Raw genomic sequence first — 20,253 nt, forward strand, 5'->3', positions numbered from 1 at the left:
AAATGGGGAATTTAGACTGGCTTTGATATCCAGTCCGTATACAGATCTCGTTCGCCAGAATCGTCTGTAGTTAATATTGTGGTAACAACACTGAGTCATCGATAAACTATTTGAGTTTGGTCTTTCTGCTACGTATAATAAAGGTGTAAGGACTTGCCAAAGTTGGTATTTGAGAAAAGACAGATTTTGGCAATTTCACCATATGAAAAATGTTTTTTCAATTTTATCATACAGGAATTGAAAGATTTATCTAATATTGCACATTTATGTGTTTTGGGACTATCCCAACTTATAAACCAAATTTGGTCAAAATCTGTGATTGAAGCCTTAGCACCTTCTGCATGGTTTTCTCGCTGACACGCTCTTAATTGCAAATAAGACTAAAACCATTGTAACCATTGCAGCTCCCTGTGAATATTAATTGTAACTAACCCCAGCACTATACAGCAGTTTCTTTTGACTATTAATTGCCTTTAAATAGCACATACTAGAAGATTTGCTTATTTATTATTACAAAAGACAACAATTGAAACACCAAACAATAAGTATATATCAAATACAACACACGAGTAATATAATTCATTGTCTTTCATGTATTACCCGTCTTCATTAGCCCAGTCGGTACAAAACAGTAGGTCATTAAACTCAGTTTCATTTATCGTATTCGCAAAGGTTTAAGCTAAGGGGTGTGGCTGGCGACGTAACTTTAGAACTAAAGTTCGCGAAAGGCTGGTTATCAATAGGGTACGTCCTGCTACAAACCAATTTTGAAAAAAAATAAATAAATAATTATCCAATTATCAGAGTTTTTGGAAAACGGGATGTAATTCCGAAACGATTTTATGTTTTAAGTTTCATCTGAATCTGATAAAATTCGTGGCCTCCGGAGGTCCACAAACTTTGTACATATGTCAAATTTTGCGTAAACGGCAGGGGTAGAGCCGGGAGTGGGGGGGGGGGGGCATAGAACCAGAACGGAAGGCCCGATGCGCATCCAAATGGAACTCATCTAAGATATGTTGACCCTTAAACATATTAAGTCCACAAACCTATTGCACATATTTCTCAAATTGCGTAAAAGACAGGGGGTAGGATCATAACTCGTGAACGGAAGGTCCATTACACACCAAAATCGAACTCATCCAAGATATTTTGATCCATAACACACATTTAAAGTTTCATCTAATCCAGAGTGTTCACAACCTTTGGATATTATTTAATGCTTTGTCACTTTTGGCGTAAAGGGGAGGGATCATTTCAACGGTAACTTATCCGTGATTATTTCCTTTTATCAAAGTGTTGTATGACGTATGTACCGATCGAATTTATCACTATATTTCCATGTCAAGGCTTAAAATTACAACAATTATGATAGCAGTATAATCACCAGGAACCTAGCCTGGCATCATCGCCGCCATCTTGGATATCAAAAATCGGGTCCGTCAATCGTTGCGCAACCGTTCAAGGAATAAGTTGAATGTCGATCATAGCTGATTTGGCCTTAGACTTTTTTCGAAGAGTGTCGCCACAAGAAGAAGAAGAAGAAAAAGAGGAACAACAACAAGTAGCTCTTATGCCCCAGTTCCTTGTCGAAAAAAAACGTACTATTGTATTGTTATATATATGTCTAGAACCGAGTTGTTGTTACTTCTTCAGAATCAGATTGATGTAGGGAATCCGTATTGTTATCAAGATCCTCTTCATCTAATGAACTCATCTCCAATCTACAAGATGAAAACAATATACATATATTGAGGCTGTTTGTCTTATTACAAGTACCACTTAATTTATAACGTATATTTATTAGTTGGTCGCCAGTAAAACAAGCCTCTTGTATTACGCTTTTTGTATTATTAGACTTGAGGTTTGGCTGTCCTTATGATGGATGATATTATCCCTGCAGAATTAATCTATTCACTATAATATATCTGAGGTATTCCCTTTAAGGGGGTGGGGGGAGAGGCACGGTGGCTCAGTGAACAAGACGTTGGTTCGCTAACCTTGAGGTACCGTGTTCGATCCCGGTGTTGACCGAGACGCACAGAGGTTTTCCGACGGGATTCCTCCTAGGCAGTGGTGCAGGACGGATACCCTGGCAAGAGACAACGTATAGTTGTTCGGGTGGGACCAAACAGGTCTAGTGTCGAAATTGGGGTGAACGTAAAAGAGCCCATTACAGAATTCGAGGCCGTAGTCCTTCATAGCCCGTCTTCATTAGCCCAGAGTAGTAGGACGTAAAACCCTATTTTATTTCCCACCCCCAATTTTGAAAATCGCCTTATTTTCCCACGTATACTGATCATGATTCACGGGTTGGGATCCAACAAGGAACACCCATTAATACCCTTAATACTGCGATATCACTACTGTGGAATTAGGCGTTAAAGGTACAAGAGTCAAATCTTCCTATTGCAGATCATTCATTTGACTTCAAATGTTATTTAAATTATTAATTAGACATTCATACACATGAATCAACTCTTTAGCCAGTGATTTTTAATGGATCAAAACACGATCGCCATTTCATAATTTAATTTAAAAACGATAATCGAGACTTTGTATAATATCGCAGCAATGGTAGTTGATAATCTAGACTATAATAGTTAAATCTCCAAACACCGAAAACTTAACTCAGAGTAAAGTAATTTTACTGTATGTTATTTTTTCAGTGTCTATTTTTGAACTATTTATAGCCAGAACGGCCAGCCATTTTAATTGAATCTTACATAATGCATCTTCACCCCCCCCCCCCTTCCACCCCCGCCTAGTCAAATAACTTTTGGTAATCGTGACACTGCACTTTAACATGATAAACTCTTTTTGTTAGAAGAGGACTGGAAGGTCGTGGCAGAAGACATTTTCCATGGACAAATCAAAAATGCTTACATGGTATCATCTTGCACAATTGATCCATCATTCATGCTAATACTGTCGACAGTTAAACCATCAATTTGGGAATAGTGTGGTGCTACAAGTGTCACTCTCTTCCTCTGTAAAAATGTATAAAATATTTTTCAGAACAAAGGTCGACATTCAAACAATACGGCATCTTGGGAATGACATTTTTGTGGCTTGGTTTGTCGCAAACGTTTTACTGATAGTGACTAAAACTAAAGCGCAAAATGACTGCATTGTAAATAAATTTTAAATTTTCCCTACTTTTCTGCACGAACTGGTGCCCCAGTCGTGGCGCTTCAGCCTGATCGGTTCTGGTGTTGGCCAAGAACGTCCATCCGGATTTTCTAGACTGGATTCTCTGCTCAGTGGTGCGGGATGGAGTGCCCGGCAAACAAAGGCGTCTCCTCGCTCGGATGGGACCACAAACATTGGCGTACACGTAAAATAACTCTTGACAGTTGGAATTTGAAATAAGAGCAGGTCGTAATGCCGCTGTTCGGTCAAAAATTTCCCTCATGGCACACTGTATGACATAATCCCGTCTTAATTAGCGCAGTCAATGCAGAAAAGTGGGATATTTTAATAACCCCCAGTTCATTTCAATTTGCTTAACTTCTAAGAGCATTTGCCCGAAACGTTGTTTTTAATTACACGTGTACACTATTCGACACGTGTTGCTCATGTCCCACCCAATAATAATGACAAAAGATCTTTACTTGTATTTGTAGATTTTGTCGTGAGTTTGTACTATCTTCGTCATCAGTTGAGTGATTGTGGTCAGACACATATGATTCTCTTCTATATGTAGGGCTATAGGTTATACGATCAGTGCTTTCACTTGGTATCACTAGCAAGATTGGTTTGGCAACCTGCAACATAAAGTAGAATCGGGCGTTAAGGTATTTGTAGTACAGTAATTACTGAAAATCATTGCCCCACTGCTTTAGTAAATATAGAAGCGGTGGGGCAGTATCGATTATCAAATAAAAACAGCGCAATTTTTGGGACTATTTGACAGATGGAAAGTAGCATATTTAGGTGAACATCACACTTGTAACACAAAACACAAGGCGTTCACGTCTCAAAACTTCTCTAAGGTATATCGAATTGAGTAAGATTTTCGCGCTCGAACACCCACGTTCCCCAGTGCTTCAAATTGAAGAATGCCCTGTCCGGAAATAACTGCATCTGATAATTTACTTGCGCATGGGACTCGCAGGAAACCTGTTGTGCATCTGTTAGGTTACCGTATTCATACCGGTTTATACGTTTGTTAATATTGCCTTTACGTAACCCTCTGCTAGATATTATTTGGAACAATCCTAACTGTGTATTATCAGTATAAGTCTCTGATTTCTTATCTACATTGCGTGTGCCCACAATTGCACATGCATTATGGTCGCTTATTTTGTAAGTAAAGTAGAATAATGTATCGAGTCCGACCGCGATGCTGCGCACGTATAATATAATCTTATGTATATCTAAAGGAGCAAAATTGATTTGTCTGTTTGTTTCGTTGTTCACTAAATGAAACCTTTAAACTACTAAATAACGTCATAATAACCAGTTTTGTATTTGATGCCCTATTTAATGATGAAAATGATTACTGAGTTAATGTGGATGTTATAAAATGTAGATAAACTTACTCAGGTAATATCAATTAAAACACAGAGACGAAAATTAATAACAGTCACATGGGGAATTGTGCCTGGCATTGCACGTGACTTGTTTCCAAAGTTTGTCGTGTTAAACGACTCAATGGTACTCCCATCAAATGCCGTTATCTGTTATTTATGATTTTACTAATGCTTCTTTTAACATATGGCCCGATTAAAGGGCTATTGCCTGAACGTGTATGTCGAGGTTTTCACTGAAAACACGATCTGCTTGTTTACCCATGAGGGAATAAGATAAAAATACACTATTTGATGATTTATTCATAACCACCAGCTGACCATTCACTTGATTTGATATTTGTAGTTTATTTCTGGCAATATCTATGTAGTTTGTCTTGTCCGCAGGTTTTTCTGATCCTCCTACACTTACTATTTGATTGGGTTATTCAGTCCCAGATTCTACACCGCAAATAAAAGTGTGTTTAACGGCCCATAGTGTAAATATGTAAACTAAACAGCCAAATGTGACGACAAAGTCTACTTGCAAATGCTGTCCCTTTAAACTATACTAAGTACATATGAACCTACTAGGAAATTTAACCGTAAACAAGTCCATGGTATATAACATGGTCCGTTATATTTATCTCTAGTAAATGAATTCTGGGCTACTCCTGAAATACATAATATCATAAGACATTCATTAGATTATGAACCAAATCGCAGATGAACAAATATATATATATCACCATACAACAGTCATTCATATTTAAGACATTTAGTAATAGTTTAACTTGATTTATTACAAAGTGAATGCTTGTTTTACGAAATATGAATCATATTCCGTCTTATGCATCGACCAATCAGAGATTTACGCTGTACAACTACACAAGATCTCTGAAACATGTTTTCTTCATAAAATAAAAATGTCTTACCTTGAATTAATATCACATCTGCCATTTTGGAGGTTATTCTAAAGTCACTACCAGAATAAATATAAGCTGATTCCAGCCGTAGTTTGATTTTTTCACAACTGTATCCCTTTAAAAGTAAATACGTTTATGCGTTGTTTATTAAATCGATGTTCGAGTTCATTTAATTGCATATTATTACAAAGAAAAAACTTCTAGATGATACCGGAAACTTAAAATACTCGGCTGGTTCTAGACCTCTCAGATTCCTCGATAGAAAATATCATCGCTGTCTAAGTGAAATGTCTGCAGAGTTCCAAAGTTAGATTCCATTTCAACGGCTGTTTTTCCGCTGTGAATCACTTGACATCTTACCCCAAACTTTTCTGATTTATTTTTCTTAAGTTTTCAATTGAAGAAAAGCTTTCAACGGCTGTAAACGTTATTGTTTACGTGTCTTCGGTAAAGGGGGGTACCAGTTCGGGAATTTCAGACTGGAAACGGTCGTTGCGTCAGGAAAATGATAGGAATCAGGGCAATGCGATACATGAAATAAAGTTATTTAACTCACCTGATATGGCGGTTGTTCCATTAAAATACCAACAGCTAATCGTGTAGCACAAACTTTCCATAGTCTATATTCTAGAGTTGGATGAGTATCATCAAATTCCTTAAATGCTTCTTCCATATCACTTGCACTTATAAACATAGCCTGTATTTGTAATAAAATATAGCCTTAACTATCAACATAGTAAATCTTCCGGTTCAATCCCGTCTTCATTAATAATGTTAAGTATATTTATTCCACTCAAAGAAAGACGAAATCGACATAAATTAAAACTACTTTACAAAATCATCAATAATCTAACCCCTCCTTATCTTAAGAATCTCATAAACCTTGAACCTACAAACAAATATTCCCTTCGTAATGAAGACAAATTAAAAGAAATTCGATGTCGTACTGAAAGTTTTGCTAAATCATTTATCCCATCCGGTATAAGAGAGTGGAATAAACTGCAAGGAATTTTAGAACTTTGAAAATATTCTCCGATCATCTATCCAAATCTGATATCAAAGTTCCTTCATTTTATTATAACGGTCAGCGGAAACCTCAAATAATTCATTGTAAATTACGACTTCGATGCTTTGACCTGCAGGGTAACAAATTCCTAAGACATGTTGCCGACAGTCCCGCATGCCTCTGCGGTCATATATTTGAAGATACAGATCATTACCTTCAGCGATGTTCCTAACATTCAAATGCACGAACAGAAACCATAGACAAATTACAACATGATTTTAAAAATATCAACTGCCTTTTATTCGGCCCCACAACCTACAGTCTTGATGTTAACACGAATATTTTTAATCAGGTCCATAAGTTTATAAATATGTCAAACAGATTTTAATCTCGATCAAATAATTTTTCATCATCTATTTTATGTACAATTTTGGCTAGTCTCTCTAATGTTGCCTATTTTTAAAAAATTCTTACTATGCTTGTGTATAATTATTAACTACTATATATACTGTACATTATCACCCATTTTATTATATTTATATAATATGTATGTGTTTTCCATTTTAACTATGTATATACACCCATTTTGCATTAATAATATATATAAATTATTATTTAGGGAGAGGTTTTTTTAGCTAAGCCTGTTCCACAATCCCATTGAGACAACCTGAATAAAAATATGGTTAAAAAAGTATATTATATCATAAAAGGTTGATACTGTCATTGTTATCCGTCTTTGAAATTAACCGGAAGTGCTTTTTCTCTTATGTAGTTACAGTGTTACAGTGTTTTAAAATCCGGCCTCTGTCCAGACGGTCCGGATAAATGCAATCTGATTAAAATACAGATCGTTTCGGGTTTTTTTTATACTTTTGATGGCCTCTACTACATGAAAGTCTGACCAGTTGTAGTGGGGGGTTGCGTCAGGGGTCACAAGAGCGGCTTTTGACCTTATGATATCAGACATTTGATTAACCAATCAATGTTGATGTCGCTGGATACCCACAGTTCCGTGCATCGTACGCCAAGAACTGCTGCAACATACGTTTCATTCGCTAATCCCTCACACCAATCAGAACGCGAGCTATATAACAACTCGTCCAGCTCCTAGTGCAGTAAAGACAAGTAAAACCAAATTTGGAACTATAAAAAACGAAACGAAATAGGATCTGCCTTCTAATCAGATTGATCGCTCTTGATATGGGTAGCGGTTTTCGTTTCCACGCTCCCTTTTCTGTGTTTCTTTCCATTGGCCCCTTAATCAGGACTGGCCTTTTATGGCAAGATTCTTTAGACACATTTGGAAGCGGACATATCAGATTAATTATAAACATAGCCTTCAACATATCAGCTTGATTATAAATATAAACTATAAGCATAGATTATCAACATAACAACTTAATTGTAGATGAAACAGGGGTTAACGTCCTTTTTTATGCAAACTGGGCTAATGAAGACGTGTACTTGATTGTAAACATAGCCTATCAACATATTAACTTAATTATAATCATAGCTTAACTACGGTGGTCTTTTAGTGCCATACGTTGATTTATACCTTTTTCCTATATTTATCTCACATGAGAAATCGCAGTGAAAACTATGATAAATCAAAATACATAAAAAAAACATTTTCGCCGCGGTGTAAAACTTTTCTCCGCGGTATAAGGTGTAAACTTGATTATAAACGCAGTCTATGCCAGTTCAAAAATAGTTTATATTTTAGATAATAATCTTTCACTTTTAATTCATTTTTAAAAACCCCATATATTTGTTGTATTTTCTTACCTGAACCACAGTTTCGCATACAGCGGTAGACATTCTAACATCATGTGTTAATAAACTAATTTCACCTATTATACTACCTGTAGACAAAATATCTATTACTTTATCTCTATCTTCTGATTCATGCAAAGTCAACTGAAAAGAATAAACGAATGCCTCCTGGATTATTCGATCCTTTTTATAAAGAAATCAATGATGCTATCTATATCTCAAGTTTACCAAATGGTAATGTCGATTTAAAAGATATTATTTAATATGAATTAGTCTTTCTAATATACGTTTACAGTTCTGTCATCTTATGGCAAAATCTAGTTAGTCACTTTTTGTAAGTTTAGATAAAAACGAAAAAAAAATGGACTAAAGGATTGGTATTGTAAGACGCAATGAAGACTGATCTGACTGGAATTGCTGGGTATGCAAGAAACGTAGGCAAATGGGGTAAAGATAGAACAAACAATAACGTGTGCGTCCACCTCTAGAAGACACACGCATCATGAAACGTCGGCACATGGAGGAGATAAGCCGCTGAACTCCTGCTTGTGGGATCTTTTCCCAATCTCGTTGCAGTGCTGCTTCCAGTGCCTCTGATACCAATGTCTCCATAATTAACATGATGACGCGTTCTCGGTGTTCGGGTATCAACCTTGGCTTATAGTTCCCACTTCCACAGAACTTTAGAAGTTGTATTGACTCCAACGGTTAAAAAACACATTTCATACATAATACATCATGTCTGCACCATAAGTTCGTGATTCACAACATTGTCCATTCTGTCGAATTCATTGTGTGTATGAATTTGATAGAATAGATCTGCGATGCGTTTACGCAATCCTGAAAAGATGATCCCCCGGGGTTGAAACATTCAGAATTACAAGATTAAAATGTATCTCTTAAACGAGATTTACAATCATCTGTTTATAAAAGCTGTCCATTTTCATTGCGTCCCAGTTGTTAGTTTTTGTGGTAGCTGCTTTAAACTGAACGCTTGGTAATAATTGATAGATAATTTGCCGACTGTGGGTAATTTTAACAGCTTGTGGAAGTCGTTATTGGATGATTATTTTCTTGTAAACAAGCAGAAATTTATCACTTAATAGCCTCGGTCAGTAGATACTGAAGAGGTACTACGTTTTGGTCTTGCAACAGTCACAAAAATGCTTGACATATTAGAAACGGCCCAACTCGTTATGCACCTACCAGGTGTCCAATAGCAACAAATCATTTAACAAGTACCAGATGGAGCAGGCACCGAGCATGGCGTCATTACATCAATCTTGGAATTGCCACGTCATACAAAAAAGTGCCAATCGATGCGCACAAGCTTGTCATGCTTATTTGACAGAGCTACGCCCCAAGTAGAAGAACACCTGGTAGCGCTTAGGGCCCAGTTCCTGGTGCACAAATTTCGTTTTCAGTAGAAATGTCGTAAAGTATGATTTACCTTGCTACTACAGAGTTACAGCGATTCATACTGATTTAATTTAAAAGTTGCCGTGGGTGACTGCAATTTTCTTTGTGCTAATTCATAAATTAGTATTTGAAGATTTATGTTATACTGTCGCATTCAATATGTTCTTAAATTTACCAAAGTTACAGATACTCACCCTGACTAAACCAGAAACAATAATGTATATACCGTTACAAGGATCACCTTCATTAAATATAACATCATCATATGCAAAATTAACCAATTTGGCTCGATCCTAAAAGTAAAAAAAAAACATGAATCACTAGCAAGTTGCAACCACGCCGTAAAATTCTGAGGAGCGAACCCAAGAGTTCCTGTTTAGCGAATCACTGTCTTACTGACTAACCCACTTGGTCTCCATATTGAGAACGTATCTTCAATTTTGTTACTCTACATATGTCCACTAACAGCTTCCTCCCCTATACTATTTAGAGTTCACAACGTTCTTGGATCAGTGGCCTGTACTGTAAACAATGATCAAAGTTCAACAGAGATGTAATGAAGACGGACATACACCATGCAGTGTGCTATGAGGGAAATTTGGTCCAGGCAGTGGCGCTACATACTTATTTCGACTTCCAACTATCAAGGTTTCTTTTGCGTACACGCCAAATTGTACATGGAACCTCGGGGTTTCGTACAATCCCAATTACTAGACGCTGTTCCTTGCCATGCCATGAATCACTAGCAAGTGGCAACCACGCCGTAAAATTCCGAGGAGCGAACCCAAGAGTTCCTGTTTAGCGAACCACTGTCTTACTGACTAACCCACTTCGTCTCCATATTGAGAACGTATCTTCAATTTTGTTACTATACTATGTCTTTTATACCTTTATAAAGTTAACAATGTTTTGATCTTCCCCAATCCATGTAACGTTAGTTAACATTTTATCCGGTGGTGGCACAGGAATACTTGTTGGTAGAGATAATACACGTTTCATATTATCTTCTATTTTCTATAGGAAAATAAAAATACAATTTTATAAGAACGGTGTAATCAAAATTATAACAGTACAGCTTTAAGTAAGAGTTTTTTTACTACAGTTTTCGAAAAATATAACATTTAATTCTAGTTTCACTGTGGTAATCCGCAGGGTTCCTTACTTTGTCCACTACTATTCATATTAGTAATACTGGTGATGAGGGCGCTCTATAGTGGAAGAATACTAAGGCCGATGCGTTGTCATACGCAACTTATGCATCAAAAGAATTAAAAAAACACTATCAAAATAATTTGTTTGGGAAACATTTCTGCATACATATGATCAAGAATATATAACTACTACTTCGGTATTTTAAGATTACCTCAAGTAATTTTTCGGTTTCCGATTCTTCCAATACACCATCCTCTAATAATTTCTGTACTCCTTCTCTTAAACAATTAAGAACACTTCTAGCTGCCTGTCTAGTTTTGACTGATAATGCAACTTGAGGATAGTCTTTCTGTAACATAGCTAAATAAAAATGAAATCTAAGATTAAAACTAATTGTAACAAAACAAAACAAAAAACACGATAGATATGAAGTCCGAAACATTAGGGGAAGTTATTCCAATCGAAAGACATTTACAGGTCATTCCATTATATACCATAACGCATATAACTATGCACGTCATGGGATCCATACCACATTGGCTGTTAGTGTCGACTGGGCGTTAAACCACATTGTTCCCTCTCGAAAGCAAATTAATGGAATAAAACTATACCATCTGTATGTCTCAAGCGAATTACTGGAATATCAAGCGGTTGCCATGCAATATACGCTCACATTTTGTAAGAGATGGATAGTGAACAATCATGGGTCATAATCAAGGCGACTACGGTCCTTTATGCACTAATATCGAAAGAAATTGAGATCTTTAGGTTATAATAATTTTAAGTTTCATCAAAATCAGATAACATTTGTGACCTCTAAGAGTGTCTACAAGCTATAAACGTGATTTTCGTACAATCATGGCCATACTCCATGAATTTGCGGTTCAATACATGCCAATATCGAAAGAGACGGAGATCCGTGGGATATCATCCTATATTTCAAGTTTCGTCAAAATCGGATATATAGAAATTGTGACCTGTAGAGTGTCCACAAACAAAATGGGAACGGGTGGGTGGGCGGTATTCAGGTGCGACGACAATATATCCAAATGAAAATATATCGTTTGTACGTCACAAAAATGACCTAGTTAGTGGACGTTAAAATATAATAATGCTTTGTGAAATGCTTACCTAAGCATTTGATAACTTCAAGTTTTCCTTTATCACTAGTGCTCTTTAAATGTGACGCTATATCTGCATTATCAACCATTCTATCAATTAATTTACGAACGTCTTCTTCTCCTGCTACATAACCTCTACCTACGTCATAGCCTATACTTATTCCTGTTGTCATCTGATATTGCAGTAACTTCCAAACAAGTGGTATTAAAATCTTAAAGAAATAATCATTTAATTTCATTCAAGGATACGAAACATTTTACAAGGAGCTCACACAAGCAAATAATACGCGCACCCGTTTTTATTTGCCATTACAGTTATATGTTTATTTGCCAGTGTAGTATTATTAGCATTAAGAGACAGACTGGGCTAATGAAGACAGGTATGCGCCATAGTGTGTGCTAGAAAGAAAAGATTGTCCAGACAGTGGCGTTTCCGCCCCATTCGAACAATAAGATGCTTTCCCTCCCCCCGTTCTGCGCCACTGATAATGGTTCACCACGCTAAAATAACAAAAAAATGCCAAGGAACATTCTCGGCCAAAATAGGGATTATGCCAGCCACGGTTGACAGTTGTACATATTTCTTGCGCACAAACTACTGTCACAGGAATCTCCTAACATAAGACATCAAACATTTGATTTCAAATGACCCATAACCGGAATTTTTTTGAGCATTCACCGAAATATTTTATCTAAATTAATTTTACTTTACCTCAAAATATCGTAAAAACCGAATGCATCGGAGAGCTAAGAACGCCCAAATTACTGGTTGTAGGTTAAAGAATGAAAAGTCCAGAATCACATCGACAATTCCATGAATGATGATAATAAAACACAATATCTGCCACACGATCTTAAAATACCCCGCTCTCTGCGTTAGGACCTGGTATGAGAAAAACGATAGAAATACGCCATTGTTTATTTATTCAGGGTATTAATTACTAATATATATTGTAAAGAAAGGTAGGAAACCCAGGGCTAGTAATATGTGGTCATCTGTTTTTAGAGTAAATTACTATAGTTTATGTTTTACGGAACACTAATATGTGTATAAACATGTATTTAAGCCAATAAGCATCACCGTTATTTGTGAACTACTGACAGTGTCTATATTTTGTTACGTATTTTTCTCCAGAAAAAAACACTCTTCCTAATATACTATATCAGTTTTAAACTGATTTATATTTTTCAATACTTAATTAATTCATAATAATAAAATGTAAATAAAATACTACCTTGAAGAAAAATTCAAGAATGTAGATGCCCAAACAAGTTGCATTAAAGGATCTAAAATAAATTCTATATTCATGCCATTTATCATCGAATTCACTGACCAGTGATAAGGCACAGTTTATCATATCGAGGCTGAGGATGACGTATATAAAAATCCAGAATGGTTTGGATAAAACTATCATAAACAGTGTTTTTAAAATCGGATGAGATGAACAACAGCTTGGATTATTATTATCAATAATCTTCTTCACCATATTCGTCTAAAAATAGAACAGTATACAAAAGAATTGTGAATTACATTCTACCAATTATTCCTCAATGTACCATTGCTGGATTTAACGTAGCAGTACATTTTTCATTATACAAGAAACACTAGTACTTAACACAGTACAAATACAAGAAGTACTAGTAACATTACAGTACACTAGTACGTAACAGTATAGCTATCATTATACAAAAATACTAATATGTAACAGTACAGTATTCATTATACAAGAAATAGTAATACGTAACAGACAGGAATTACTATTACCAACAGTAAAGTTATCGTTATACAAAAATACTAATATGTAACAATACAGTATTCAAGAAATACTAGTACGTAACAGTAAACTCATCATTATACAAAAATACTAATACGCAATAGTACAGCTATCATTATGCAAGAAATACTAGTACGTAACAGTATAATTCTCATTATACAAGAAATGCTAGCATGTAACAGTACCGGTATATATCATTATACTCTTCAAAAAAAAATAGGGGATATTGAAATGCAAATACCTATGCAGGTTGCGATATGATAAATAGTCATGGGCACTTGACATGCTTTGAGAGTATGTTCACAAATGGAGAACTTATCGCCCCAACAGAACCACTGAGACGCACATGCGACACGCAATAGCGCCATACACGTGGGCGGGGTTCATTGTCAAATTTGACACTTCAAGGAAGGGTTGATGAAAACTGCCGCGTGCTTGTTTATCTATCCATGTTTGCTTCCCTATTTGTTCTTGCATAAGATTTACTGTTTAGCGTATCTTTGTTTTAGTGTGTTACGTTTAATTTTATCGGGAGGCGTGTTCGTCGACGTCAACGTCAACCGACAATACTGCAAGAATTGGCCGTGGCACTGCAAGAGTAGTGGGTCAGATTGCCCCAAATCGTGATTAGACGGTTGATTAGGAGCATGCTACGACGAATTGCTGAATGTCTGAGGATTGAAGGAGCAATTAATTACTCATTATTAAGACAAAAATCGAAAACGTCCATTTTCACTTTTGACGGTGTATCTCTTTGCAATTGAAATGGGACCGTCAGATAAGCCGCCCATATCAACTGTTTATGTTCATGTATAGGCAGGTGGCCTGTTATAAACATACACTGGTTACTTCTAATAAAAACAGCAGTGCATTTCCGCAGTTTTGTATTGTTTCTGAATATCCCCTACTTTTTTTGAAGAGTATATATCATATATCATTAGAACATCTTTTTTAAAGATTTCATATCACCATAGAGGCACCAAAACCAAGGGCAAGAGGCACAATAACACTGTCAGATATGTGAACGCCTAAAATGAGGAATGGTACCAGGTGTTCTAAAAAAAGCATATCCCGTCACTACTTAAAGCTAAATTGAACAATACGACTGTCAATCAGAACACTATCCAACCATTTTAACTCTGATGATATGGCAGATTATATCAAAAATATGTTTCATGTATGTGTTCCGCTCGCCAAATTTCCCGAAGATTATGTTCGATGTTATACTATAGGATCAATAATACAGATATTATACAAAATTATATCTTACTAGTTTTTTCAGTATTGTAGATATTTCCCATGTTGATTTAATTTCTTCAACATTAACGAAACTGAAATATATGTCAATATTATAATACGTTTATATGGACTAAGTGAAAAAAGAAAAAAAAAATCGGGGCCACGGTGGCTAAATTGGTAACACGCTGGCTCGCTAGTCTGGAGGTCGAGAGAGAGAGTGAGAGAGAGAAGGAGGGGGGGGGAACGTTCACTCGACACAAACTAGGTCATTTCGGGACTAACATATGGTTCAATTTTATTTCAATAATTCGCTATGATAAGCAAACTAATGTGGCATTGGTATGGTACTTCATGTTAAAGGAATAGTCCCCAATTTCAAAGGATAACCGTGGATAAAGATGGGTTTAAGTACTCGAATTAAACGTCACTGTGTCAAAGAATATCTCAAATAGGTTGCCTGAAAATTTCAGTTGAAAACATCGAACCGTTCGAAAGCGATCAGTTAGATTTACTTGATTGGGTTACGTACCAGCTGTTCGGTTGTGTTTTGTAGGAATTGCGACAATGACGTATCACAATAGCTTATGCAAATATAGACATGGCTTTCTATGCTCTTGGAATAAATAAAATGAAATAGGGTTTAACTTTCTACAGTTCTACAATAACCGAGCGACCTTTAGATAGCGGGAAAGGCGATAACTTTGGGTATTTGTCATCAAAAACATATATAAACTGAAAGTTTGAATGACTTTGAAAAAATACTTCACATCTTAATTAAAGATACATTATGGAAAATTAGACAAAGAACTCAATACAATAGTTAAAAACTGCTTCACTGAGAAAACCTTATTTTAAAATCACCGTAGCGTCGATTGCCATTGTCACTTCAAGTACTTCACATCTTAATTAAAGACACATTATGGTAGATTAGACAAAGAATTGGCAGCTCTCACTACAATAGTTAAAAACTAGATAATGTAAAGGGGACATGCTGAAAATTTCACTCAAATTGCTTCACTCTAAGTCGATAAAACCTTATTTCAAAATCACCGTAGCCTCGACTGTCATTGTTACCGCTGTCATAATAATTCACAAAGTCTCGATTATCCACTTTTGCGGTTAATCATCAATGAGCGTTTAACAGCAGATCGGATTTAAATCCAATGAAAATTGGACACATAAGATGGCATCGAGAATTGATTATAGTCTTTTCATGTTAATAAATGTCTAATTAATAGTTTAGATAACATTTCCGGCCTAAAGAATAGACAGATTTAGCTCTAGCATAATGTATGTTTAACTCGTTAGATTCATTAAAATACATTTAATGTCTCTTATCATCATTTGGTGGATTTCTAATCGATTGTAAACTTCAATACAGTGAAAGTTTAATCTCTAAAAGGATTCCAATCCAAAAATATTTACACAGACGTGATAAATCAAAGATATATGTCAACATTCGGCATCCACTACAGATATGACCAAACCTGACCAGCGCCACATATTGAGTATATTTTACTGTGGATTAAGCAATGAAAAAGACCCAGATAATTGTCGGAAAATGTAAATGAGGATCAGCACCATTAAATCGTTATAATTTACACCGCCCTGATTGTATCTTGATATTTTTGCAGCAGAACAAGTATTTAATTACAATAATAGACTGGCCCGAAGTAAGTGATTCAGTTTTAATAATGACAATTAAATTATATACTTACGCTCCCTTTTTATCGGATGCTACTTCAGTAAAACCTTGCAGTGTACGAACTGATTCCCGGGATAACATGCCTTGTTCAAACTGTCTCCAATAACTTAACTATCAAAAAAATATGAAATGATATATTAATTTTAAATACTCTAAATATACAGAATTTTCCAGTCAGTTAGTAGATGTATCTCTTTAATCATAATAATTCCATAAGAACAAACCCAATTTGATTAAAACACAGATCCCATTTTATTTCGTTTTTTATAGTTAAAATTTTTGTTTTACTTGCCTTCACTACACTAGGGTCTGGAGGAGTTGTTATATAACTCGCGCTCTGGTTGATGTGAGGGTTTAGCCAAAGCAAGCGACTGTTGAGGCGAGTTCTTGGCGTGCCATGCACGGAACTGTGGGTAGACATTCGCAGACAAAGCAATAGTTGCATTTCCAAATACCCAGTTGAAACATTAACACTAATTGGTTAATCAAATGTCTGACCTCATAGGAGGGGGTTGGATGGTCGAATGGTTAGCGCGTGCGCGTTATATCATAAGGTGTGTCATTGAGTCAACTGGCATGGTTTCGATTCCCCGGTTGTACGTGAGAAGGAGTAGGGTCGCATATTCAACCTCGTCGGGTTTAGTGGAATAAATGACATAGTTTGTGTCGAGTGGGAGTTAAACGCCATCCCAATACAACCGAAAGTATAAAATAACGAAACGAAATATAGATCTGTATTTTAATCAGATTAAGATGAATCTTGATTTGAATAAAAACAAAGTATTGCTTATTTTAATTAGTGATGGCGGCAAAGTATAAGCGATTAAATAAATGTTACGAACTATTAAAAAAGAAGTCATTTCGTATACTAATTTGAGTATCGTTTTTATACCTTATCTGTCATTCAACAACATAAATAAAAACAAAAGTTCCAATGAAACTGACAATTCTATTTTTGACCAGATCAGAGAATTTTAAGCATTTTATTCATAACAGCTTAAGCCACAAAAATGATATCAAACACTATTAAAAAAATATGAAGATATTTGCTTACTTTTTCTGCTTTTAATAATCTAAGGATTGCCTCGTTTGTAGTGTCGGCCAGCTCTTTTTGTGTTAGTTGAACAGGTAAACTGGCACAGCAATCGGGACATACAGACTTAGGGCGTATTTGCATTTTATTTATTTCAATCTGTTAAACAAAAGATTGGCATTGATATTTTAACTCTTTAATATTTGATAATAAGATCATTGAAAATTTGACCATGATGACGTCATGATATAACTTCGGGAAAACTTCTGTCAACTTAAAAACTTTTAAGATAATAATTTTTGAGGATTGTTTCCACTTTTAAAGTGGTGTAGAACTACTTGTTTCAATATCAATATTTGTAAATTTGGTCAAATCACGGTCATTTTGTTTGAAGTCATACTTAGACCCATTGTGGTGACCAATTTCGGCCAATTTTTAATTTGTTATTTTATGGACCAAATACAACAGGAAAACACCATAAAACGTTTCTTGCAATTGTTTTTTACAAAAAAGTAATTGATTGCCACTAGATAAGAGAACGCGAGAAAAATAAAAATAGTCCGTACATTCACTTGTTTTTATTCATTCTATACTTAATAGCAACATGGTAATGCACGGACTTTTTCTATATTTTTTCATTTTCTCTTTTCTAGTGACAGTCAATTTCTGTTTTGAATTGTCAAATATCCTCTCACAGTCTCATATAACAACTTTTGGTCTTGGAAGGAATTATTAGTAAGCAGAAATTCGCCCTTGTATCTGTTATCACGCGTCACTTCAGTCAGTTATATGGAAGGATAGCTCGTGTTTTCCTTTTGATTTCGTCACTTCCGTTTGTTGAAACCTTGATTACGCATCTATCGTAGCAATGATATCTATGTTAAAATTATATTTGGAACGTGTTTAACCAGTTCTATCACATATGTGATAATGACTGACACCAATATTGTCTTTTAAGACCAGCTCAATTTTCGTCAAGACAGTTGAGATGTGAATAAGGTTAGGGCAAGTGATTGCTGGCGAGATTGTAGATTAGGGTTAGGGTAAGCATTGGGTCTAGTTCCAGGGTTAGGGTTAGGGTTGGGTGACATCTCGTGACCTTTGACCAAACTTGAAGTTGGCCTTATCAAATAGATCGAACCGTTAATAATAAAAGATCATACCTCATCTTTTGACACTTTATAAGGTGATGTTATTTCACAAGATCTTTCAACCAGTTCCCAATCCGAATCGGCTAAAAACCTATTTTAGAAAATAATCAATATCCTAGCAGATTAATTATAATGCAGTATCACTAACACGAATACTATCAAATTGATAGCAATCAGTGTCAGTTGACATAATTGCAATAATACTGCCCGGGCCAGTTAGTGTTACTGCGTCCGACGTAAACAACGCACTTGTATTCCAGGCCGTATGATCTAAAGGTCAGACATCTTGTACAGAGCTAAACGAAGGCCTTCGCACTGTAGTCGTGAAACAGTTTGGGATACTATATATTCACATATGAATCTTGCAGTTTTTCTGTATTTTGACAATGAACATTTAACATGTTTGTGTCAAACATCTGTAATCAGTGTTAAAATTAAAAGGTTATTGTCAGATATTACAGCTGTTATAACGACCCAATCTAGTAATGTCAGTGCCCTAAATATAAATAAAAGGAAAAAAGGTATCGCACCGAACCGAACCGCCCCGCTCTGTGATATGGTTTAAGGTGGGGTGGGATAGAGTAGAATCGTTCGCTGTTTTAATTAAATGCTTCGAATCGAAGATATTCCGATCTGGTAATAACTATCCAACCATCCAAGGAAATATACCAGAACGTAACAATTTTTTACCTGTCTGTTTTTAACATATGCAGAGTTTTTTGTCTGAGTTCCTGAAGATGTTTGACAGCACTGGCCATTGCCATTCTTTTAGCAGTAGAAATATCATTCATGCCTGGAAGGTAAGAATAAAAGTCATATACTGATGTCCATCGTTTGTAATACTGAAATTTGTCATGCTTGGCGTATATTTCTTCAAGATACATTATGTAAGATAAAGAGCTAGCCATGCTTGCTATAATAGTTCGAAAATAGATAATGTAAAAGGAATAATTTAAAATTTTCATTCCAATTATTCTATTGTGAGCGAAAATATTAGCCTTTGCGAAGGTTTGACAAGACGTGTGCAATAATTGCAACCACCGTACTGGATGTTCGAAGCTAAGTCTCGCTCCTATATTTTTAAATTAAATTAAAATATGGCTGAACCGTTCTTATCTATTTAATATCGGAGAAATCCGATACCACCGAGAGTTGATTATGGCCTGGATCAGTTAATTAATGTCTAATTAATAATTTAGAAAACATTTCAGGCCTAAAGAAAGACCTGCAATGGGCAGATTTAGCTCTTGCATAATGTCTGTTTAAGTTTATATTAATATCTAAAATATAATAAACCTGTTGAACAAATGAATCAGGAAACCTACCTAATAATTTCAGTAAAAAGGGTATCGTGGTGGCATTTATCAATAAAGTTAAAAACACGATACCAGAAATATGAATAAATATCTGAAAAATAGTAAAAACGGCATAGTTTTAAGTCG

The 20,253-nt window shown here is 35.6% G+C and overlaps 1 protein-coding gene across 2 annotated transcripts in view; it reads right to left on the reverse strand.

The window, feature by feature from the left end:
- Window positions 1–488: 488 nt before the first annotated feature.
- Window positions 489–20,253, reverse strand: part of LOC130010356 (sodium/hydrogen exchanger 10-like) — a 40,559-nt gene continuing 20,794 nt past the window's right edge. For both annotated transcript variants that reach the window (XM_050554471.2, XM_056101803.1), the window contains exons 10-28: window positions 20,137–20,218; window positions 19,502–19,604; window positions 18,824–18,902; window positions 17,682–17,819; window positions 16,641–16,738; window positions 14,954–15,014; window positions 13,144–13,401; window positions 12,621–12,791; window positions 11,919–12,120; window positions 10,999–11,147; window positions 10,524–10,649; window positions 9,830–9,928; window positions 8,229–8,360; window positions 5,994–6,134; window positions 5,447–5,552; window positions 5,103–5,185; window positions 3,615–3,767; window positions 2,887–2,990; window positions 489–1,724 (exon numbers count right to left, since the gene is read on the reverse strand). In XM_050554471.2, the coding sequence (XP_050410428.1) occupies window positions 1,628–1,724; window positions 2,887–2,990; window positions 3,615–3,767; window positions 5,103–5,185; window positions 5,447–5,552; window positions 5,994–6,134; window positions 8,229–8,360; window positions 9,830–9,928; window positions 10,524–10,649; window positions 10,999–11,147; window positions 11,919–12,120; window positions 12,621–12,791; window positions 13,144–13,401; window positions 14,954–15,014; window positions 16,641–16,738; window positions 17,682–17,819; window positions 18,824–18,902; window positions 19,502–19,604; window positions 20,137–20,218 (2,382 nt within the window). In that variant the 3' untranslated portion in view covers window positions 489–1,627. The remainder of the gene's footprint in view (window positions 1,725–2,886; window positions 2,991–3,614; window positions 3,768–5,102; window positions 5,186–5,446; window positions 5,553–5,993; window positions 6,135–8,228; window positions 8,361–9,829; window positions 9,929–10,523; window positions 10,650–10,998; window positions 11,148–11,918; window positions 12,121–12,620; window positions 12,792–13,143; window positions 13,402–14,953; window positions 15,015–16,640; window positions 16,739–17,681; window positions 17,820–18,823; window positions 18,903–19,501; window positions 19,605–20,136; window positions 20,219–20,253) is intronic.

This window comes from Patella vulgata, chromosome 6 (assembly GCF_932274485.2).
Source record: "Patella vulgata chromosome 6, xgPatVulg1.2, whole genome shotgun sequence".
Lineage (NCBI taxonomy): Eukaryota > Metazoa > Mollusca > Gastropoda > Patellidae > Patella > Patella vulgata.